We start from the raw sequence: 25,193 nt of genomic DNA, 5'->3' as shown, positions 1-25,193 counted from the left end.
CTGAATCTCTCTCCTCTGAAGATCTCTCCTCTGAATCTCTCTCTGAATCTCTCTCTGCATCTCTCCTCTGAATCTCTCCCCATCTCTCTCCCCATCTCTAAATCTCTCTCTCCCCTCCATCTCTCTCTGCATCTCTCCCCCCACCCCCCCCCTACCCATGCCCCTCTCTCTGCGCTCCTATCCTTTGGCCCTCTCCTCCGTCATCACCATCACCACCACCATCACCCCCATCACCATCACCTCGTCTCCATGATCAGCTCCGTGTGTGTCTCCTCGTATCGCGGCAGCGCGGGTGGAGGCGGAGGCGGCGGTGGTGGTGGTGGTGGTCGTAAGGGGGCAGGAGGGGGAGCAGGGGGTGCATCATCAGCATCAGCAGCAGGAGGAGGAGGAGGAGGTCACAACAACAACAACGGCGGAGGCGTTGGCCCTCGCTCTCGTTTCTGCGGCGGCATGGGCGGAGGCTCCGATGATGAAGACGGCGGTGGTGGAGGTGGTGGTGGAGTTGGAGGTGGTGGTGGTGGTGCCATGGGCTGTGGAGACGACATCCTGGGTGGTGGTCCTCTAGGTGGCGGCGGTTGCTGCTGTGGAGGTCTCATCGGTAGCGGTGGTTGTTGCGGTTGTGGCGGTGGTTGTGGTGGTGGTGGCGGCGGTGGTGGCGGCGGTGGTGCCCGAGAAGGACGGGTCGTCATCAACGTAGGAGGCACTCGCCACGTGACTTACCGAAGCACCTTGCGAGCTCTGCCCGGAACGCGTCTCGCCTGGCTCGCAGAGCCGGACATTGCAGCCGGTGCCACCACCACAGGTACCTGCGGTGGTGGTGGTGGTTGTGGTGGTGGCGGCGGCGGTGGTGGCTTGGTAGGTGGTGGTTCAATCTCAGGCAGCGGAGGCGGTGGGCAACACTGGGATTCGAGAGCTCGCGAATTCTTCTTTGACCGCCACCCGGCCGTGTTCGCCCACGTGCTCAATTACTATCGCACGGGGAAGCTGCACTGCCCCGCGGACGTTTGCGGGCCCCTGTTCGAGGAGGAGCTCGCTTACTGGCGCATCGATGAGATGGACGTGGAGGCGTGCTGCTGGATGACGTACAGGTGATGTGTGGCGGGGTGTGGGAGGTTTGGGGGTGTTGTGTGGGGTGTGTGAGTGGAGGGGTGAGTGTGTGAGTGTGTGTGGTGTGAGTGTTGTGTGTGTGTGTGATGTGGTGTGAGTGTGTGTGTGTGGGGTGTGAGAGGTGCGTGTGGGGTGTGAGTGGTGTGGGTGGTGTGTGTGTGGTGCTGTGTGAGTGGTGTGTGTGGGGTTTGTGTGGAGTGTGTGGGGTATGAGTGGTGTGTGTGTGGTGTGTGTGGGGTGTGTGGGGTGTGTGAGTGGTGCGTGTGTGTGGTGTGTGTGTGGGTTGTGTGAGTAGTGTGTGTGGGGTGTGTGTGGTGTGTGTGTGTGTGGGGTGTGTGGTGTGTGTGAGTGGTGTGTGTGTGTGGTGTGTGTGTGTGTGTGGTGTGTGTGTGTGTGGTGTGTGTGTGGTGTGTGTATAGGGGTGTGTGTGGTGTGAGTGGTGTGTGTGGGGTTTGTTTGGAGTGGTGTGTGTGGGGTATGGGTGGTGTGTGTGGTGTGTGTGTGGTGTGTGTGGTGTGTGTGGTGTGTGTGTGGTGTGTGTGGGGGGTGTGTGGGGTGTGTGTGGTGTGAGTGGGTTGTGTGTGGGGTGTGTGGGGGTGGTATGTGGTGTGTGCATGTGTGTTTATATGATGGGTGTGTGTGTGCACGTGTGTGTGATGTGTGTGTGTGTGTTTCTATGATGTGTGTGTCTGTGATGTTATGTGTGTTGAGGAAGTACTGAAGGCGATCCAGAGTCTAAGACCAGGAAAGGCACCGGGCAGAGATGATCTCCCAAGCGAAATGCTGAGGGAGGGTGGCGTTTGTGCACAGACTGCCCTACATGACATCATAACAACAGTCTGGACCACTGGACGGGTTCCGCAGGATTGGAAGGATGCCCTGGTGGTCCCCCTCTTTAAGAAGGGAGACCGCAGAGACTGTAACAACTACAGGGGCATCTCACTCCTCAGTGTGCCGGGAAAGGTCCTGGCAAGGATTATTCAACATCGCCTTGCCAGGCACGCTGAGGAGAGGCTTGCGGAGCCCCAATGCGGTTCCAGGAAACGGTGGTCCTGTACAGACGCCATATTTTCTGTCTGTCTGCTACAGCAGAGGTGTAGGGAATTCCAACAAGACCTACATCTCTGCTTTATTGACCTGGTCAAGGCCTATGATACCATCAGTAGGCCTGGGCTCTGGGTTGTTCTTCATGCTTTTGGAGTCCCTGACCCTCTGCTCACGCTCATTAAGGACCTTCATGATGGTGAGCGGGCCCGGGTAAAACTACGTGGCCAGGAGTTAGAGCCATTCCCTGTACACCTTGGGGTGCGACAGGGATGTCCTCTGGCTCCCACATTATTTAACATCTATTTTGACCACGTAGTTCGTGAAGCCTTCAATAGCTGTACCGGAGGAATTTCCATCTGGTACAGATACAATGGGAGGCTGATCGATGCCCGGGTGTGGTCAAGGGATGGCTCCCGATTGCTCAGCCACATGTATGCCGATGATCTGGTAATTGCTGCTCACTCAGAGGAGGAGTTGGAGGCGCTGCTGCTGAACCTGGAGCTTGCCACCAAGAGGTGGGGCCTTACCATCAGCCCCACCAAAACTAAGCACCTGCCTGGGTATTTTCTACCATTGGACATTCCACTCCCACAACTCCCAATTAGTGATAGGTCAGTTGTGGAGAGAGTGGAGAGTTTCCCATACCTTGCAGTGTGCTCATGACCGGCTCCCGTTTAGCAGCAGAGGTCTCACTCCGAATCGGTCGAGCGGCAATATCTTTTCATCGGTTGCGTAACGCTGTGTGGAAGCTACCTGGTCTGTTGCTCCGCACGAAGCTTCAGGTCTTCTCGGCCACGGTCATTTCCTCCCTTCTCTACGCTTGCGAAACATGGACCCCCCTGATGGAACATCTTCGCCTGTTAGAAACATTTAGGCCTGCCTGCCTACGATCCATCCTGGGTTTAACCAGGCTGGATTGTGTGAGGAGCTCATAAATCTTTGAAAGATCTGGACAAAGTCCCATCGGTGAGCTCCTCTGGCAGGCAAGGCTGCGTTGGCTGGGTCATGTAGCCCGCATGCCCAGCCACCGCATGCCTAAACAGCTTTTGTTTGGCCGGATCGAGGGAGCTAAACGGGCACGGGCTAGAGAAGAGATGGAGTGATGTGGTACAGGAGGACGTGGAGCTGAGTGGACTTGCCGATGACTGGTACCAGCGGTGTCAAGATCGGCCTCAGTGGAGGAGGCTCGTGAAGGACGCTACTGGGCATTTGGAGGCAGTCGCCCTCCAACAACAACAGAGGGTGGAGGAGCGACGCTCACAACAACGAGCGGAACGCCGGGTGGCTAAGGCACAGCAAGTTGGTACTGTAGGGGGCACGGGTTGTGCATCAGCCAGTCATCTCGGTCAGTCGACCCGTGGCACCTGCTGGGTCTGCCCCGTGACCTGGTCCTGCACCTAGCCTGGCACAGCAGTCAACCCATGGCACCTGCTGGGTCTGTCACGTGACCTCCTGCACCTAGCCTGGCACAGCAGTCAACCCATGGCATCTGCAGGGACTGTCCCGTAACCTCCTCCTGCACCTAACCTGGCACAGAAGTCAACCCATGGCACCTGCAGGGTCTGTCTCGTGACCTCCTCCTGCACCTAGCCTGGCACAGCAGTCAACCCATGGCACCTGCTGGGTATGTCACGTGACCTCCTGCACCTAGCCTGGCACGGCAGTCAACCCATGGCATCTGCTGGGTCTGTCCCCTGACCGGCTCCTGCACCTAGCCTGGCACAGCAGTCAACCCATGGCACCTGCTGGGTCTGTCCCGTGACCTCCTCCTGCACCTAGCCTGGCACAGCAGTCAACCCATGGCACCTGCTGGGTCTGTCACGTGACCTCCTCCTCCTGCACCTAGCCTGGCACAGCAGTCAACCCATGGCACCTGCTGGGTCTGTCCCGTGACCTCCTCCTCCTGTACCTAGCCTGGCACAGCAGCAGTCAACCCATGGCATCTGCTGGGTCTGTCACGTGACCTCCTCCTCCTGCACCTAGCCTGGCACAGCAGTCAACCCATGGCACCTGCTGGGTCTGTCCCGTGACCTCCTCCGGCACCTAGCCTGGCACAGCAGTCAACCCATGGCACCTGCAGGGTCTGTCCCGTGACCTCCTCCTGCACCTAGCCTGGCACAGCAGTCAACCCATGGCACCTGCTGGGTCTGACCCGCGACCTCCTGCCAGCGGGCCTTTCGACACTTCACGTGGTAGCCTCAAGGTGCACCTAGCCTGGCACAAGCGCCGCGGATGTGCTGGGTTAAACCCATTGAGCCTGGGTGTGTGGGTGGGTGTGTGGGTGTGTGGGTGAGTGGGTGAGTGATACGGGCTGGAGAAGAGGTGGAGTGATGGGTGAGTGTGTGGGTGAGTGGGTGAGTGTGTGGGTGAGCGAGTGACACGGGCTAGAGAAGAGATGGAGTGATGGGTGAGTGGGTGAGTGTGTGGGTGAGTGGGCGAGTGAGTGACACGGGCTAGAGAAGAGATGGAGTGATGGGTGAGTGGGTGAGTGTGTGGGTGAGTGGGCGAGTGAGTGACACGGGCTAGAGAAGAGATGGAGTGATGGGTGAGTGGGTGAGTGGCACGGGCTGGAGAAGGGATGGAGTGATGGGTGAGTGTGTGGGTGAGTGGGTGAGTGTGTGGGTGAATGGGTGAGTGGGTGAGTGTGTGGGTGAGTGGGTGGGTGAGTGGGTGAGTGGGTGGGTGAGTGGGGAGTGACACGGGCTAGAGAAGAGATGGAGTGATGGGTGAGTAGGTGAGTGTGTGGGTGAGTGGGTGAGTGATACGGGCTGGAGAAGGGGTGGAGTGATGGGTGAGTGGGTGAAAGTGTGGGTGAGTGGGTGGGTGAGTGGGTGAGTGGCACGGGCTGGAGAAGGGATGGAGTGATGGGTGAGTGGGCGAGTGGGTGGGTGAGTGGGTGAGTGAGTGGGTGGGTGAGTGGGTGAGTGAGTGGGTGGGTGAGTGGGTGAGTGACACGGGCTAGAGAAGAGATGGAGCGATGGGTGAGTGAGTGGGTGAGTGGGCGAGTGAGGGACACGGGCTAGAGAAGAGATGGAGCGATGGGTGAGTGTGTGGGTGAATGGGTGAGTGATACGGGCTCGAGAAGAGATGGAGTGATGGGTGAGTGCGTGAGTGTGTGGGTGAGTGGGTGAGTGACACGGACTAGATTTGTTTTATTTTATTTTATTTCTACCTACGTGACTTTACCGAAATAACTAAAGAGTATGGATTCCTGCAGTCACTAAAGCTTCAAAATGAGATCACACAAACTCCACTCACTCACTCTGTAGAACAGGGGGAGATCACACAAACTCCACTCACTCTGTAGAACAGGGGGAGATCACACAAACCCCACTCACTCTGTAGAACAGGGGGAGATCACACAAACTCCACTCACTCTGTAGAACAGGGGGAGATCACACAAACTCCATTCTGTAGAACAGGGGGAGATCACACAAACTCCACTCACTCTGTAGAACAGGGGGAGATCACACAAACTCCACTCACTCTGTATAACAGGGGGAGATCACACAAACTCCACTCACTCACTCTGTAGAACAGGGGGAGATCAGGCAAACTCCACTCACTCACTCTGTAGAACAGGGGGAGATCACACAAACTCCACTCACTCTGTAGAACAGGGGGAGATCACACAAACTCCACTCTGTAGAACAGGGGGAGATCACACAAACTCCACTCACTCTGTAGAACAGGGGGAGATCACACAAACTCCACTCACTCTGTAGAACAGGGGGAGATCACACAAACCCCACTCACTCTGTAGAACAGGGGGAGATCACACAAACTCCACTCACTCACTCTGTAGAACAGGGGGAGATCACACAAACTCCACTCACTCACTCTGTAGAACAGGGGGAGATCACACAAACTCCACTCACTCACTCTGTAGAACAGGGGGAGATCACACAAACTCCACTCACTCACTCTGTAGAACAGGGGGAGATCACACAAACTCCACTTACTCACTCTGTAGAACAGTGGGAGATCACACATACTCCACTCACTCACTCTGTAGAACAGGGGGAGATCACACAAACCCCACTCACTCACTCTGTAGAACAGGGGGAGATCACACAAACTCCACTCACTCACTCTGCAGAACAGGGGGAGATCACACAAACTCCACTCACTCACTCTGTAGAACAGGGGGAGATCACACAAACTCCACTCACTCACTCTGTAGAACAGGGGGAGATCACACAAACTCCACTCACTCACTCTGTAGAACAGGGGGAGATCACACAAACTCCACTCACTCTGTAGAACAGGGGGAGATCACACAAACTCCACTCACTCTGTAGAACAGGGGGAGATCACACAAACTCCACTCACTCACTCTGTAGAACAGGGGGAGATCACACAAACTCCACTCACTCACTCATACTGTAGTGGAGTGTATTGTAGTGTAGTGTGTAGTGTAGAGTGTAGTGTAGTGTAGTGAGTAGTGTAGTGTATAGTAGTGTGTAGTGTAGTGTGTAGTGTAGTAATAGTGGTGTGTAGTGTGGAGTGTAATGTGTATGTATAGTGGTGTGTAGTGAGTAGTGTAGTGAGTAGTGTAGTGTATAGTAGTGTAGTGTATAGTAGTGTATAGTAGTGTAGTGTATAGTAGTGTAGTGTATAGTAGTGAGTAGTGTAGTGTATAGTAGTGTAATGTATCGTAGTGTGTAGTGTAGTGTGTAGTGTAGTGTATAGTAGTGTAGTGTATAGTAGTGTATAGTAGTGTAGTGTATAGTAGTGTGTAGTGTAGTGTGTAGTGTAGTATGTAGTGTAGTATGTAGTGTAATGTGTAGGGTCGTGAGTAGTGTACACAACAACAACAAACTAAACACAACAACAACGATGTGGGTGGTGATGGTGATGGTGGTGGTGATGGTGGTGGTGATGGTGATGGTGGTGATGGTGGTGATGGTGATGGTGGTGGTGATGGTGGTGGTGATGGTGGTGCTGGTGGTGGTGGTGATGGTGGTGATGGTGATGGTGGTGATGGTGGTGATGGTGGTGGTGATGGTGATGGTGGTGATGGTGATGGTGGTGATGGTGGTGATGGTGGTGGTGATGGGGGTGATGGTGGTGGTGATGGTGGTGGTGATGGTGGTGATGGTGGTAGTGGTGGTGATGGTGGTGATGATGGTGGTGACGGTGATGGTGGTGATGGTGGTGGTGATGGTGGTGGTGATGGTGGTAGTGGTGGTGATGGTGGTGATGATGGTGGTGACGGTGATGGTGGTGATGGTGGTGGTGATGGTGATGGTGGTGATGGTGACGTCACGACAGCGCTCGTGCCAGGCTAGGTGGATGGACCCTCTCACGACTCGCGACTCACGAGATGTCCTCCCGCGTGTCTCCCCCGTCCGTCTTTGTATCCCCCCCAACCACCCTCGACCCCCACACACAACACCACCCACTTTACCCCCCCCCCTCTCACCCCCCACTCCTCACCCACCCACCCCACCACCCACCCCACCACCCCTTACCCCCAACTTATCACCTCCCTCACAATCATCCACCCTGCCCCCTTTACCCCACCCCAACCCACCACCCCCCCACCCTCCCCACCACCCCCACCACCCACCCCACCACCCTATCCCACCCCCCACCCCACCCCACCCCCATCACCCCACCCCACCCCACCACCCCCACCCCACCTCACCCCACCCCCCCACCGCACCCCACCGAACCACACCACCCCCCACCCACCCCACCCCCATCACCCCACCCCACCACCCCCACCCACCTCACCCCACCCCACCCCCCCCCACCGCACCCCACCGAACCACACCACCCCCCACCCCCATCACCCACCCCACCCCACCACCCCCACCCACCCCACCCCACCACCCCCACCCTCCACCCTACCCCCCCACCACCCCACCACCCCCACCCACCCCACCCCACCCCATCCCACCACCCTACCCCCCCACCACCCCACCACCCCCACCCACCCCACCCCACCACCACCCCCACCCCACCACCCCCACCCACCCCACCCCACCACCACCCCCACCCCACCACCCCCACCCTCCACCACCCACCCCACCCACCACCCACCCCACTCCACCCACCCTGCCCCTTTACTCCACCCCACCCCACCCCCACCACCCCACCCCCCCACCCCCCCACCACCCCACCCCACCCCACTACCCACCCTACCCCTCCACCCCACCACCCCCCACCCACCACCCCACCACCCCTCCCCCCACTACCCACCCACCACCCCACCACCACAGGCAGCACCGTGACGCGGAGGAGGCTCTGGACAGCTTCGAGAACGTGGACGGGGGCGGTGACGGTGCGGGGGGCGACGATGACGCGGGAGGAGGGGGGGGCGGGGGGGGCGGGGGCGGGGGGGGCGGGGGGGGCGACTCCAAGCGGCTGGGGGTGGACGGGGAGGAGGGTCACGTGGCTCCCGGTTGGTGGCGTCGCTACCGACCCCGCATCTGGGCTCTGTTCGAAGAGCCCTACTCCTCCAAGCACGCCAGGGTAGGGAGGGTGGGGGGTGAGGCAGGGGGTGAGGGAGGGGGGTGAGGCGGGGGGTGAGGCGGGGGGTGAGGCGGGGGGTGAGGCGGGGGGTGAGGCGGGGGGTGAGGCAGGGGTTGACGTAGGGTGTGATGTAGGGGGTGACACAGGGATGTTCGTAAGTGTGGTGTGTTCGTAAGTGGGGGTGTTCGTAAGTGGGGGTGTTCGTAAGTGGGGGTGTTCGTAAGTGGGGGTGTTCGTAAGTGGGGGTGTTCGTAAGTACGGGGTGTTCGTAAGTGGGGGTGTTCGTAAGTGTGTGGTGTTCGTAAGTCGAGTGTTCGTAAATGCGGGGTGTTCATAAGTGGGGGGGTTCGTAAGTGGGGGGCGTTCGTAAGTGGGGGGCGTTCGTAAGTGGGGGTGTTCGTAAGTGTGTGGTGTTCGTAAATGGGGGGTGTTCATAAGTGGGGGTGTTCGTAAGTGGGGGTGTTCGTTAGTCGAGTGTTCATAAGTGTGTGGTGTTCATAAGTTGGGGTGTTCGTAAGTTGGGGTGTTCGTAAGTGGGGGTGTTCATCCCCCATCCCCAGACCCCCAAGGGATGGGGGCTGGGGGCCAACGATCCATTCCCGACCCTTCCCGACCCTTCCCGACCCTTCCAGAGCCTTCCAGAGCCTTCTAGAAGGTTCCAGGGAAGCTGTGGCTAGGGGCGCGCACGGGGTAAGCCCCAACTTGCGTGTCAAAGCCGGTCCTCTCAGTGTTCGTTCAATCGACCGAGGCTCCTGTAAGAAGCCGGGTTGTATCGGACCCGTACCCTGGCTAGGACGGGGTCAGGCTTAGCCTCTCCCCTAGCTCCCGTAGCGGAGCCCAGGGTCTGTGTAGGGCTCATACGCTCAGTTCTTTCGGTAAAGTCACTTTGGTAAAAAAACGACATTTCGGCCACAACGCAAGCAGCCGTCCTCAGGTGAAGAACAGGTCTGTCGGAAAGACAGCGTCTGATTATATATATTATATACATTATCAGAGTTGTGTTTTTCGTTTGCATTACGGCCGCAGGTATTGTGGTCTATGCAAACACGACTCCTTGTAAAAAAAGGTGTCAGTTTTGTTGCCAGATAGAAGGGTAAAACAAGTATAACCCGTAAAAACAAAGTTTTTCACTATAAATCCTTTATATGCGTGGCGGCTAGAGTCCTCTCGTCCTCTGGCTTGAGATGGCTGCCACCTATGGGTCAGATGAATGCATGGCACCATTAAGCAATTGGTAATTAAATATAATTTATTTTATCCTAAAAAGTATTGTCACGCACAACGAGTCTGTGTGCAAAATGTCAGCTCGATTGGATCACGGGAAGTGGGTTTAAAAAACGACCGAAATATTTGCACGGTCGTAAGCGCGCAAGCAAGTGAACTTAATATAAAGGATTTAAAAAATTAATAAAAATAAAACAATAAAACGACGACGACGTTTCGGAGGCAACACAAGTCTCCGTCATCAGGTGGGACCGTCACAGCCACATTTGCTACATCAAGTGAGGCAGGGATTCAAGATGCAAGCCCTTAAATACAAGTTGACGGAGACTTGTGTTGCCTCCGAAACGTCGTCGTGATTTTATTGTTTTAATTTTTATTAATTTTAATTTCACTTTTTTACCTGCACGGTGACTTTACCGAAATAACTAAGAATATCTTCTTGGTTTTTTCGGTAAAGTCACGTAGAAGGGAAGTAATAAAATAATAAAAATAAAACATTATACAATAATTCTCACAAAGAGAATTGTTTTATTATGTTTTCTCACAAAGATAATTGTTTTATTATGTTTTATTTTTATTATTTTATTACTTCCCTTCTACGTGACTTTACCGAAAAAACCAAGAAGATGAATTCCTTGCAGTCACGAAAGCTTTAAATCGAAACTAAGAATATATGAATCCTTGCAGTCACGAAAGCCTCAAATCTAGAATTTGTAGGGCTCGCTAGAAGGAGCCGTATCCCCTCCGTGTTTCAGGGGCCATGTCCCTCCTCAGTGTTACGGCCATTGTTATACTGGTAGGAACCTCCTGGTTACACCAGCCCACAGGGGATTATTGTGTCCGTCGTGCAGCAAGGGGCTGGGTGGGGAGGGAGGGAGGGGCTGGGTGGGGAGGGGAGGGTGGGGAGGGGCTGGGTAGGGAGGGGAGGGTGGGGAGGGGCTGGGTGGGGAGGGTGGGGAGGGGTTGGGTGGGGAGAGAGGGGCTGGATAGGGAGGGGAGGGTGTGGAGGGACTGGGTGGGGAGGGTGGGGCTGGGTGGGGAAGGGCTGGGTGGGGAGGGTAGGGCTGGGTGGGGAGGGGAGGGCTGGGTGGGGAGGGTAGCGTGGGGAGGGGCTGGGTGGGGAGGGTAGGGCTGGGTGGGGAGGGGAGGGTGGGGAGGGGCTGGGTGGGGAGGGTAGGGCTGGATAGGGAGGGGAGGGTGGGGTGGGGCTGGGTGGGGAGGGGCTGGGAGGGTGGGGAGGGGTTGGGTGGGGAGTGTAGTGCTGGGTGGGGAGGGGAGAGATTGCACCAGACGACGCCAAAATTTGCAATCGCCGTGTGCAAACTGAGGACTTGCGAACAAAAACCGCCTCACGAAACGCAGACCCTCTGTAACCTCACTGGGTGTGTGTGTCTCTCCCTCTCTGCGCTCGCGTGCGCGTGCGCAGTACGTGGCCCTGGCCTCTCTCTTCTTCATCCTCATGTCGATCACGTCCTTCTGCCTCGAGACTCACCGCTACTTCAACATCGAGCAGAACCGCACCGAGTGGGTGGCCCGCGGCAACGTCTCCGTGCCGCTGGTCTTCACCGAGCTCGTCACCGACCCGTCGCTCATGTACGTCGAGGGCCTGTGCGTCATGTGGTTCACCTTCGAGTTCTTCGTGCGCATCTGCTTCTGCCCGAACAAGCGCGAGTTCATCAAGTGCTCGCTCAACATCATCGACTTCGTCGCCATCCTGCCCTTCTACCTCGAGGTGGGTCTCAGCGGCCTCTCGTCCAAGGCCGCCAAGGACGTCCTCGGCTTCCTGCGCGTCGTGCGCTTCGTTCGAATCCTGCGCATCTTCAAGCTGACGCGCCACGTCGTGGGCCTGCGCGTGCTGGGACACACCCTGCGCGCGAGCACCAACGAATTCCTGCTGCTCATCACCTTCCTGGCCCTCGGCGTGCTCATCTTCGCCACCATGATCTACTACGCCGAGAAGATGGGCACCGACCCGGAGCACATGGACGAGAACCACTTCCAGAACATCCCCATCGGATTCTGGTGGGCCGTCGTCACCATGACGACGCTCGGCTACGGTGACATGTTCCCGCAGACGTGGTCGGGACGGCTGGTCGGGGCCCTCTGCGCCATCGCGGGCGTGCTCACCATCGCCATGCCCGTGCCCGTCATCGTCAACAACTTCGGCATGTACTACTCGCTCGCCATGGCCAAGCAGAAGCTCCCGAGCAAGAAGAACAAGTTCATCCCGCGCTCGGCCCAGCCCGGCGCCTCGGGCGACAACAAGTCGGACGTGAACTCGCCGCGCGCCAGCATCACCAGCGACACGTGCCCCCTCGCCGAGGACGAGACGCGCAGCACCGGTGGGTGGAACGCGCGTGGTGGGGGGGGGGGGGTGGAGAGGGAGAGAAATACGGGGGGCCTGTGGTGGGAGAGATACGGGGGTGTGGGGACATTGGGGAGAGACACGGGGGTGTGGGGGACATTGGGGGGGGGGGGGGGGGGACACGTGGGGGAGAGAGAGAGAAACACGGGGACCTGTGGGGGGGGGGGGGGGGAGAGAGACACGGGGGGTGTGGGGACATTGGGAAGAGACATGGGGAGAAACGCGGGGACATGGGGAGAGACACGGGGACATGGAGACATGGCGAGAGACACGGGGACATGGGGAGAGACACGGGGACATGGCGAGAGACACGGGGACATGGGGAGAGACACGGGGACACGGGGACATGGGGAGAGACACGGGGACACGGGGACATGGGGAGAGACACGGGGACATGGAGACATGGGGAGAGACACGGGACATGGAGACATGGCGAGAGACATGGGGACATGGGGAGAGACACGGGGACATGGCGAGAGACACGGGGACATGGGGAGAGACACGGGGACACGGGGACATGGGGAGAGACACGGGGACATGGGGAGAGACACGGGGACATGGGGAGAGACACGGGGACATGGCGAGAGACACGGGGACATGGGGAGAGACACGGGGACACGGGGACATGGGGAGAGACACGGGGACATGGAGACATGGGGAGAGACACGGGACATGGAGACATGGCGAGAGACATGGGGACATGGGGAGAGACACGGGGACATGGCGAGAGACACGGGGACATGGGGAGAGACACGGGGACACGGGGACACGGGGAGAGACACGGGGACATGGCGAGAGACACGGGGACATGGGGAGAGACACGGGGACATGGGGAGAGACACGGGGACATGGGGAGAGACACGGGGACATGGAGACATGGCGAGAGACACGGGGACATGGAGACATGGGGAGAGACACGGGGACATGGGAGAGACAGGGGAACATAGGGAGAGACACGGGGACATGGGGAGAGACACGGGGACATGGAGACATGGGGAGAGACACGGGGACATGGCGAGAGACACGGGGACATGGAGACATGGGGAGAGACACGGCGACGTGGCGAGAGACACGGGGACATGGCGAGAGACACCAGGACGTGGAGATGTGGGGAGAGACACGGGAGACATGGGAACATGGGGAGAGACACGGGGACATGGAGACATGGCGAGAGACACGGGGACATGGGGAGAGACACGGGGACATGGGGAGAGACACGGGGACATGGAGACATGGGGAGAGACACGGGGACATGGCGAGAGACACGGGGACATGGAGACATGGCGAGAGACACGGGGACATGGCGAGAGACACGGGGACACGGGGACACGGGGACATAGGGAGAGACACGGGGACATGGGGAGAGACACGGGGACATGGAGAGAGACACGGGGATATGGAGACATGGCGAGAGACACAGGGGACATGGAGACACGGGGAGAGACACGGGGACACGGAGACATGGGGAGAGACACAGGGACATGGAGACATGGGGAGAGACACGGGGAGAGACACGGGGACATGGAGACATGGGGAGAGACACGGGGACATGGCGAGAGACACGGGGAGAGACACGGGGACATGGAGACATGGGGAGAGACACGGGGACATGGGGAGAGACACGGGGAGAGACACGGGGACATGGAGACATGGGGAGAGACACGGGGACATGGCGAGAGACACGGGGAGAGACACGGGGACATGGAGACATGGGGAGAGACACGGGGACATGGCGAGAGACACGGGGAGAGACACAGGGGACATGTAGACATGGGGAGAGACACGTGGACACGGAGACATGGCGAGAGACACGGAGATGCGACGACGTGGGGCGACGTGTGGATACGGGAGACACGGGGACAGCGAGCATGTGTGGGGACACAGGGGCGCCGAGAGGTGGAGGGCACAGCACAATGACAGCAGCGTCGTGGATAACTCCTCGTGGGGAGGAGGTCGAGACACCTTGATGGCACCCAACGCCTTGACCAGGTCACTAACGCTGACATCGCCACATCCCACGGCACTGCCACAGTAGCAGACCGACAGAGAAAATGGCGTCCGGGCCTGGACGAACAATGGCGGCTCTCGCAAGCCTCCTGACTGGCAAGGCGAGGCTTATAGATTCTGGCTCCCGGTGTGTCGTCTGGCGGGTAGAACGAAACGACCAAAGGGTCCCTCTCTTGCTGGTTACAATCGATGGCTTTAGCAGCGATCTGCCCCAATTGTTGGCAAGTCTGAGATAGTGCGCGGGAGGGAGAGAGAGAGCGCTGATATGAGCTACCCGTCGGACGCCGTCGGACTGCGAGAAGGGCTGCGTGCAGAACGAGAGAGAGCGAGAGAGTGAGCGAGAGAGTGAGCGAGTGAGCATGAGAGTGAGCGAGTGAGCGAGAGAGTGAGCGAGAGAGCGAGAGAGTGAGCGAGAGAGTGAGCGAGAGAGTGAGCGAGAGAGTGAGCGAGAGAGTGAGCGAGAGAGTGAGCGAGAGAGTGAGCGAGAGAGTGAGCGAGAGAGTGAGCGAGTGAGCGAGAGAGTGAGCGAGAGAGTGAGCGAGAGAGTGAGCGAGTGAGCGAGAGAGTGAGCGAGTGAGCGAGAGAGTGAGCGAGAGAGTGAGCGAGTGAGCGAGTGAGCGAGAGAGTGAGCGAGAGAGTGAGCGAGTGAGCGAGAGAGTGAGCGAGAGAGTGAGCGAGAGAGTGAGCGAGTGAGCGAGCGAGAGAGTGAGCGAGAGAGTGAGCGAGAGAGTGAGCGAGCGAGCGAGAGAGTGAGCGAGAGAGTGAGCGAGCGAGTGAGCGAGAGAGCGAGCGAGAGAGTGAGCGAGAGAGTGAGCGAGAGAGTGAGCGAGCGAGTGAGCGAGCGAGTGAGCGAGAGAGTGAGCGAGTGAGCGAGAGGTGGGGGTTTTACATAAAGCTAAGTTTAAAAATGTTAGGGAAAAAAAATTACGAAATGATGAACGAAGCAAAGTGCCGAATACACCGAGCATCTTCTTGTTTCCACTGATCGTAAAAAAAAAGAGAGAGAGAGGACAGAGAGAGAGAGGGAGAGGACGGAGAGAAAGAGAGAGAGCTCACGGTTGAACTCTGCACTGGCCAAGAACAGCGTCGGTAAGCGGGTCTCGCGAACCGATGACCTTCTGCGGGTCAAGGGATGGCATCCTTCAGGTCAACCATGTCATGAAATGCTAACGGTGTCCCGATTACTCCGATTGAGTTCGGGAGGCAATCGTTGTCTTGTTAATAGCGTCCCCAGCGTTGGTCGGTTGCCTGGCCCGTCGCTCCACACGAAGCTCCTCCGGGTCTAACTCGGCCACAGTTTTCTTGTTTTTTGCCCTCCCTTCTCTACGCTCGCGAAAACGGGGGGGTGGGGATGAACATTTTCCGGCGCCGGTTTAGAAACATTGAGGCAGGCCCCCCTGTCCACGGACCCATCCTGGGTTTAGCCAGGTTGGATCACAGTGTGAGGAGCTCACTGATCCTCTAGAGACCGGGAGACAGTCCCCACGATCAGTGAGCTCCTCCTGAGTGGACGGGCGAACGAGTGGGCGAGTGGGTGGGCGGGTGGGTGAGTGGGTGAGCGAGTGGGTGAGCGAATGGGTGGGTGAGTGAATGGGTGGGCGAGTGGGCGAGCGAATGGATGAGTGTGTGAGTGGGCGGGTGAGTGGGCGGGTGGGTGAGTGGGTGAGCGAGTGGGTGGGCGAGTGGGTGGGTGAGTGGGCGAGCAAATGGGTGAGTGAGTGAATGGGTGAGTGAGCGAGTGAGTTAATGGGTGAGTGAGCGAGTGAGTTAATGGGTGAGTGAGCGAGTGAGTGAATGAGTGAGCGAGTGGGTGAGTGAGTAGGTGACTGAATGGGTGGGTGAGTGGGCGAGCGAATGGATGAGTGTGTGAGTGGGCGGGTGAATGAGTGGGTGAGTGGGCGGGTGAATGAGTGGGTGAGCGAGTGAGTGAGTGGGTGAGCGAGTGGGTGAGCGAGTGGGTGAGTGAAAGGGTGGGCGAGTGGGTGAGCGAGTGGGTGAGTGAAAGGGTGGGCGAGTGGGCGAGCGAATGGATGAGTCGGTGCGTGAGTGTAAAATTATCTGGACACAGTTCCATCATCAGTGAGATCCTTTAGCAGGCGATGCTGCGTTGTCTGGGTCATGTAGCTCGCATGCCCAGCCAGCAATGCCATACGGAATGCATGATGTGTGTGCGCGTGTGTCTATACTATGTGTGTGTGTGCTATGTGTTGAATGTGTGTGCGTATGTCGTGAGCGTGCTATGTGTGTGTCGCCTATGGGGATAGACAGGGGGTCCGTGTGTGTGTGTGTTGCGTGCACTGTGTGTGCTACGTGTGTGTGTCGTGTGTGCTGTGGGGAGCGGTGGCGCAGTGGTTTAGCGCGCTGCAATGCGAACCCAGCGGAAGTTCAATTCCCAACTCACGACCAGAAATGCGGTGACGGCGATGATCTGAATTGGCCCCATGAGGTCTCCTTCCCCGACGTTTTAAGCATCGCCGCCGGGGAGACTAAGGCGGCTGGGCATGAGTCGCCCCAGGCCGCACCACCGCCGTCGTAAGCGGCACTTGCTCCAAAAGTCTGTTAGAGGCTACACGGGGGACCTTTGTCTTGTGTGTGTGCATGGGCGCGCGTAGCGTAGTGTAGCGGTCAGCGTAGCGTTCAGCGCGCTGCGCTGCGAACCCGGCGACCCGAGTTCGATTCCCGCTCGTGGCCAACATCGCCAGTGGCGATTTGTCTGAACCCGGTCCTGGGCCTCCCCCCTAGGTCGACTCGGCCTCAAACGAGCACCTGGTGTAGTTAGCGGCAGAGTGTAATCAAACATCGCCACTAGGGCAGAGAAGACAGCGCCGGCCTTCATAGGCGCTGTCCGCAACTAACAGCACTTGCCCCGATGGTCTGCTACAGGCTACGCGGGGGAACTCTCTGTCTTTGTCTTTGTGCGTGCGTGTGCGTGTGCGCGTGTGCATGTGTGTGTGTGCGCGTGCGTGTGCGTGCGTGTGCGTGCGTGTGTGTGCGCGTGTGCGCGTGTGTGCGCGTGTGTGCGCGTGTGTGTGCGCGTGTGTGTGCGCGCGTGTGTGCGCGTGTGTGCGTGTGTGTGCGCGTGTGTGTGTGCGCGTGTGTGCTTGTGTGTGCGCGTGTGTGTACACCTATGCGTGCGTAGCCTGTAAGAGGAATGGGGATGGCGACACGGTCCTATCGGACGAAGAGTCCGCCTTGGCCCAGCCTCTATCCCCGGGGGAGGCCGTCGTTTGCACGGGTCCCCGGCGCCCGGGACACGGACTCAGTTTGGGGCACGGGCGGGAGACGACGCGACGCAGCAACGCGGCCGCCGCCGCCGCCGCGTGCTTCCTGCTGTCCACCTCCGACTACGAGAGCAGCAGCGGTGCGCGCAAGGGTGAGGGGGGGGGTGACGGCCGCGTTGCACCGGGGGGGGTGCGATTCGGCACGGCGCAAAGCACCAACATCGACCCTTCCTCACACACACACATACAGACACACACCCACACCCACACACACACAGACACACACATACCCACACACACACCCACACACACACACACAGAGACACACACACACCCACACACACACATACAGACACACACACAGACACAGACACACACACAGACACAGACACACACACCCACACACACACACAGACACACACACACATACAGACACACACACACCCACACACACACATACAGACACACACACACACACACCCCGCCCCCCGAGGACAATAGGTGACTGTGTGACTGCTAGGACAATAGGTGAGTGTTTTACTGTCTAGAACAATAGGTGACTGTCTAGAACAATAGGTGACTGTCTAGAACAATAGGTGATTGTGTCGCTGCTAGGACAATAGGTGAGTGTTTGACTGGTAGGACAATAGGTGAGTGTCTAGAACAATAGGTGAGTGTTTTACTGGTAGGACAATAGGTGAGTGTTTTACTGCTAGAACAATAGGTGACTGTGTGACTGCTAGGACAATAGGTGACTGTCTTGCTGCTAGAACACTAGGTGAGTGTTTTTACTGTCTAGAACAATAGGTGACTGTCTAGAACAATAGGTGACTGTGTGACTGCTAGGACAATAGGTGAGTGTTTTACTGTCTAGAACAATAGGTGACTGTTTTACTGCTAGGACAATAGGTGAGTGTTTTACTGGTAGGACAATAGGTGACTGTCTAGAACAATAGGTGACTGTGTGACTGCTAGGACAATAGGTGAGTGTTTTACTGCTAGAACAATAGGTGACTGTCTAGAACAATAGGTGACTGTGTGACTGCTAGGACAATAGGTGAGTGTTTTACTGTCTAGAACAATAGGTGACTGTTTTACTGCTAGGACAATAGGTGACTGTTTTACTGGTAGGACAATAGGTGAGTGTTTTACTGGTAGGACAATAGGTGACTGTCTAGAACAGTAGGTGACTGTGTGACTGTTAGGACAATAGGTGAGTGTTTTACTGCTAGGACAATAGGTGAGTGTTTTACTGGTAGGACAATAGGTGACTGTCTAGAACAATAGGTGACTGTGTGACTGCTAGGACAATAGGTGAGTGTTTTACTGTCTAGAACAATAGGTGACTGTTTTACTGCTAGGACAATAGGTGACTGTTTTACTGGTAGGACAATAGGTGAGTGTTTTACTGGTAGGACAATAGGTGACTGTCTAGAACAGTAGGTGACTGTGTGACTGCTAGGACAATAGGTGAGTGTTTTACTGCTAGAACAATAGGTGAGTGTTTTACTGGTAGGACAATAGGTGACTGTCTAGAACAATAGGTGACTGTGTGACTGCTAAGACAATAGGTGACTGTTTTACTGTCTAGGACAATAGGTGAGTGTGTTACTGTCTAGGACAGTAAGTGAGTGTCTAGAACAATAGGTGACTGTTTCACTGCTATAACAATAGGTGACTGTTTCACTGCTAGAACAATAGGTGACTGTTTCACTGCTGGAATAGGTGACTGTCTAGAACAATAGGTGACTGTGTGACTGTCTAGAACAATAGGTGACTGTCTTACTGCTAGGACAATAGGTGGCTGTCTAGAACAATAGGTGACTGTTTCGCTGCTAGAACAACAGGTGACTGTGTCACTGTCTAGAACAATAGGTGACTGTGTGACTGCTAGGACAATAGGTGGCTGTTTCACTGCTAGAACAATAGGTGACTGACTAGAACAATAGGTGACTGTTTAGAACAATAGGTGACTGTCTAGAACAACAGGTGACTGTGTCACTGTCTAGAACAATAGGTGACTGTTTTACTGCTAGGACAATAGTTGACTGTTTTACTGTCTAGAACAATAGGTGACTGTCTTACTGCTAGAACAATAGGTGACTGTTTTAATGTTAGGACAATAGGTGACTGTTTTACTGCTAGAACAATATGTGACTGTTTTACTGTTAGGACAATAGGTGACTGTTTTACTGTCTAGAACAATAGGTGACTGTCTTACTGCTAGAACAATAGGTGACTGTCTCACTGCTAGAACAATAGGTGACTGTCTCACTGCTAGAACAATAGGTGACTGTGTAGCTCCTAGAACAATACAAACACACAATACACACACACACACACGGTGTGCACACCGCATGAACACCAAACACAGCATCCGCACGGCATGTTCAACAGAGCACATGAAATGCATTCGGTGTGTCCTGGCTGGGCATGCGGGCTACATGGCCCAGCCAACGCAGCCTTGCCTGCCAGAGAAGCTCGCTGATGATGGGACCTTGTCGAGATTCTTCAAAGATTTGTGAGCTCCTCACGCAATCCAGCCTGCTGGTTAAACCCAGGATGGATTGTGGGCAGGCCAGCCTGAATGTTTCTAACCGGCGAAGATGTTCCATTAGGGGGGGGGGGGGGGCGGTCCACGTTTCGCAAGCGTAGAGAAGAACCGAAGCTTTGTGTGGAGCGGCAGGCCAGGTAGCTTCCAGACAGCAGCGTTACGCGGCCGATGAAAAGATAATGCCGCTCGACTGATTTGGAGTGAGACTTCCTCTGCCAAATCAGAGGTGGGCACGCTGCCCAGGTCTGCTAATTTCTCCACTCTCTCCACAACTGACCCATCACTTTCGCGGAGTTGACGGTGTGGGGTTCTTGATGACATACAAGTATAACCCGTAAAAACAAAGTTTTTCACTATAAATCCTTTATATGCGTGGCGGCTAGAGTCCTCTCGTCCTCTGGCTTGAGATGGCTGCCACCTATGGGTCAGATGATTGCATTGCACCATTAAGCAATTGGTAATTCAATATAATATTTTTGTCCTAAAAAGTGTAAAATTTGGGAAAAATTTTTTTCACGAACATTCATTGTCACGCACAACGAGTCTGTGTGGGAAATGTCAGCTCGATTGGATCACGGGAAGTGGGTTAAATAACGACCGAAAGATTTGCACGGTCCTAAGCAAGCAAGCGAACTTAATATAAAAGATTTAAAAATACCCAGGCAGGCGCTTAGTTTTTGTGGGGCTGATGGTAAGGCCCCCCCCCCCACCTCTGATTAGAAAGCTCTGGGTTCAACAGCAGAGTTTGCCAACTCCTCAGAGTGAACATCAGTCACCGATCATCAGCATATTAAACATGGTTGACCGATAGAAAGCCAACCCTTGACCGCACCTGGGCATCAATCAGCCTCCCGTTGTCTCTGTAACGAGATGGAGTTCCTTCCAGTAACGCCAATGGAAAGTTTGTCGAACTACGTGGTCGAAAAAACGTTAAATAGTTTGGGAGCCAGAGGACATCGCTTTCGCACCCCAAGGTGAACAGGGAAATGGCTCCGACTCCCGGCCACGTAGCTCTAACCGAGCCCGCTCTCCGTCATGAAGGCCGTTCATGATTCTGAGCAGAGCGTCAGGGACTCAGAAAGCACGAAGAACAGCTCAGAGCCCTGGCTTGTTGATGGTATCATCGTGCCTAGACAAGATCAATGAATTCTAGATTTGAAGCTTTCGTGACTGCAAGGATTCGTACTCTTAGGTTTCTTCGATAAAGTCGCCATGTAGGTAAAAAATTAAATTTAAATTAATAAAAGTATTAATAGAAACAAAATAAGAAATCACACGATTTTTTGTTTTTTTGATATTATCACTTTTATGAAATCACATGATTTTTTATTTTATTTGTATTATGACTTTTATCAAATCGCATGATTTTTTATTTTATTTATATTATGACTTTTATCAAATCACATGATTTTTTATTTTATGTATATTATGACTTTTATCAAATCGCATGATTTTTTATTTTATTTATATTATGACTTTTATCAAATCACATGATTTTTTATATTATTTATATTATGACTTTTATCAAATCACATGATTTTTTATATTATGTATATTATGACTTTTATCAAATCACATGATTTTTTATTTTATGTATATTATGACTTTTATCAAATCACATGATTTTTTATTTTATTTATATTATGACTTTTATCAAATCACATGATTTTTTATTTTATTTATATTATGACTTTTCGTAAAAAGCAAGATTTATTATTTATTTATATTGCTACTTTTACAAAATCACGTTAATTTTTTATTTATATTAGTACTTTTATTAAATCACATGATTTTTTATTTGATTTATATTATGACTTTTAGTAAAAAAACATGATTTATTATTTCATTTCTATTATCGCTTTCATTAATTTAAATTTTATTTTTTTACCCACGCGACTTTACCCAAGAAACCTAAGAGTACAAGATCAATAAAGCAGAGATGCAGGTCCCGTTTGAATTCCATTCGTGACATAGTCTCTGTCCGTCTTCTCTTACTGATCAATATCCGCACGCACGTCATCACAACCATCGTCATTTCCATGACAAAGACAAAGATTTCGATTTAAAGCTTTCGTGACTGCAGGGATTCATCTTCTTGGTTCTTTCGGTAAAGTCACGTAGAAGGGAAGTAATAAAATAATAAAAATAAAACATAATAAAATGAAATAATTCTCACGACGTTTCGGCTACAACGCAAGCAGCCGTCTTCAGGTGAAGAATGATTTTTTACTGAAGACGGCTGCTTGCGTTGTAGCCGAAACGTCGTGAGAATTATTTCATTTTATTATGTTTTATTTTTATTATTTTATTACTTCCCTTCTACGTGACTTTACCGAAAGAACCAAGAAAAAGACAAAGATCTTCCGTATAGCCTGAACAGACTGTTGGGGCGAGTGCTGTTAGTAGCGACTAGCAGCACCTATGAAGGTTGGCACTGTGGCACACGACTGGGTGGGTGGCCAACACCACGCCCGACCGCCTTTGTCTCCCCAGTAGCGATGTTTACCACACACTGCGAGAACACACGAAGAGTGACAGCCTCCCCCCCCTCCCCGCATCATCATCAATCATTGTCGTAATGCTGCTGCTGCTGCTGCTGTTGGGAAACGTAACCCAACGGATTTTCGAATGCGTGGCAGGCAGAGGTCGCAACCGGGTACCCGATACGCGTACCCTACCCGATACCCGGCTACCCGTACCCGGCTGGGTACGGGTAGCCGGGTACCCGTTTGCGACCCTGGTGCGGCCGGGTACGGGTAGGCCGTGAGTCACTGGTGAGTCACCGTTTGTCGCTCATTTCCCAACGTCTTGTCTCTTCTCACAATTCAAGTTCCTAGAATCAACCCACCCGCGCCTGCAACGTGGCTTCATCCCAGAGGTCGCAATCGGGTACCCGATACCCGTACCCTACCCGATACCCGGCCGGGTACGGGTAGGGTACGGGTACGGCCGGGTACGGGTACGGGTAGGGTACCCGTTTGCGACCCTGGTGCGGCCGGGTATGGGTACGGTAAGGAATTAAAACCCTCTTCTTGGTTCTTTCGATAAAGTCACGTAGAAAGGAAGTAATAAAATAATAAAAATAAAACATAATAAAATAATTCTCACGACGTATCGGCCACAACGCAAGCAGCCGTCCTCAGGTGAAAACCAGGTCTGTCGAGAAGACAGACCTGGTTTTATTATTTTATTACTTCCCTTCTACGTGACTTTACCGAAATAACCAAGAAGATGAATCCCTGCTGCAGTCACGAAAGAAGCTTTAAATCGAGAATTATTTTATTATGTTTTATTTTTATTATTTTATTACTTCCCTTCTACGTGACGACTTTACCGAAGGAACCAAGAAGATGAATCCCTGCAGTCACGAAAGCTTTAAATCGAGAATTTTTTAATGTTTTATTTCTATTATTTTATTACTTCCCTTCTACGTGACTTTACCGAAAGAACCAAGAAGATGAATCCCTGCAGTCACGAAAGCTTCAAATCGACAATTAAAACCCGTTTGCGACCTCTGATGGCAGGGCCCTCCTCGCGCTACTAACGATGTCTTATCGGCTAAAGTGCCACCCCACCCCCCACCTTTGAAAATTAGTGAATAAACCACTGCGGTAATCCATCACGATCTCCTCTCCCCACCCCCCCTACTCTCTCCCCCCCCCCCCCTCCCCCCCCCCCAGGCTACGAGAAGTCCCGGAGCCTGAACAACATCGCGGGTTGCTCCTCTTCTCGCCTCTCGCCCGTCTCGTCCCCCTTCTCGTCGCCGTGTCCCCTGCGCCGCTCGCGCTCCCCCATCCCGGCCATCCTGTGAGCCGCCCAACGGGGAGGACGCGAGGGGGGGGGGGGGGCCTGCTGGGGGAGAGTACACAGACCCCCCCCCCCCCTGGGAGAGAGTACACACCACACAACACGGGGTAGAGAGTACACGGACCCCCCTGGGAGAGAGTACACGGACTCCCTGGTAGAGAGTACACAGACCCCCCCCCTGGGAGAGAGTACATGGACCCCCCTGGGAGAGAGTACTCACACAACACGGGGTAGAGAGTACATGGACCCCCCTGGGAGAGAGTACACGGACCCCCTGGGAGAGACTACATGAAGGACCCTCTGGGGGAGACTACACACACACACAACACGGGGTAGAGAGTACACGGACCCCCTGGGAGAGACTACATGAAGGACCCTCTGGGGGAGACTACACACACACAACACACGGGGTAGAGAGTACATGGACCCCCTGGGGGAGAGTTTATGAAGGATCCTCTGGGAGAGAGTACACACACAACACACGGGGTAGAGAGTACACGGACCCCTGGGGTAGAGTATATGAAGGGCCCTCTGGGGGAGAGTACACACACACACACACACAACTCGGGGTAGAGAGTACACGGACCCCTGGTAGAGACTACACGGACCCCCTGGTAGAGACTACACGGACCCCCTGGTAGAGACTACACGCATTGGGGTGCTGGAGTTGAACCTACAGACGTACCTCTTGCAGCGGTATGCCTCTTATAACGCCTTTCCTTTACAACGCTCGTTTCGAAGCTAGTGGGGGGCGTGCCTCTGCCCATATATGGAAGATAATGGGGGGGGGGGGCTCTGCCCGTATATGGAAGATGGGGGGGGGGGGCATGTCTCTGCCCATTATTGGAAGATAGAGGGGCGTGTCTCTGCCCATATATGGAAGATAGAGGGGGCGTGCCTCTGCCCATATATGGACAATAGAGGGGCGTGTCTGCCCATATATGGAAGATAGAGGGGCGTGCCTCTGCCCATATATGGAAGATAGAGGGGCGTGTCCCTGCCCATATATGGAAGATAGAGGGGGCATGCCTCTGCCCATATATGGAAGATAGAGGGGGCGTGTCTCTGCCCATATATGGAAGATAAGAGGGGGCATGCCTCTGCCCATATATGGAAGATAGAGGGGGCGTGTCTCTGCCCATATATGGAAGATAGAGGGGGCGTGTCTCTGCCCATATATGGAAGATAGAGGGGGCGTGTCTCTGCCCATATATGGAAGATAGAGGGGGCGTGTCTCTGCCCATATATGGAAGATAGAGGGGCGTGTCTCTGCCCATATATGGAAGATAGAGGGGGCATGCCTCTGCCCATATATGGAAGATAGAGGGGGCGTGTCTCTGCCCATATATGGAAGATAGAGGGGCGTGTCTCTGCTCACAAG

At 54.7% G+C, this 25,193-nt stretch overlaps 1 protein-coding gene across 1 annotated transcript; it reads left to right on the top strand.

The window, feature by feature from the left end:
- The first annotated feature begins 450 nt into the window (after positions 1-450).
- Positions 451-23,999, top strand: LOC144948266 (voltage-gated potassium channel KCNC1-like). The gene is made up of 5 exons (XM_078877688.1): positions 451-1,088; positions 8,382-8,634; positions 11,285-12,200; positions 17,370-17,603; positions 23,686-23,999. Exons 1-5 carry the CDS (start codon positions 451-453, stop codon positions 23,814-23,816), a joined length of 2,172 nt encoding a protein of 723 aa, XP_078733814.1. The 3' UTR covers positions 23,817-23,999.
- The last annotated feature ends 1,194 nt before the right edge of the window (positions 24,000-25,193 follow it).

This window comes from Lampetra fluviatilis, chromosome 48, assembly GCF_964198595.1.
Source record: "Lampetra fluviatilis chromosome 48, kcLamFluv1.1, whole genome shotgun sequence".
NCBI lineage: Eukaryota > Metazoa > Chordata > Hyperoartia > Petromyzontiformes > Petromyzontidae > Lampetra > Lampetra fluviatilis.
Note: the sequence above shows the minus strand (reverse complement) of the source record. Positions and strands in the feature narration are given on the sequence as shown.

Excerpts from the sequence above, each read along its gene's own strand:
- LOC144948266 (XM_078877688.1), top strand. The coding sequence starts at position 451 with ATGGGCGGAGGCTCCGATGATGAAGACGGCGGTGGTGGAGGTGGTGGT. Across the intron at positions 1,089-8,381 it reads TGCTGCTGGATGACGTACAG|GCAGCACCGTGACGCGGAGG; the intron begins GTGATGTGTGGC and ends CCACCACCACAG. Across the intron at positions 17,604-23,685 it reads CAGCAGCGGTGCGCGCAAGG|GCTACGAGAAGTCCCGGAGC; the intron begins GTGAGGGGGGGG and ends CCCCCCCCCCAG.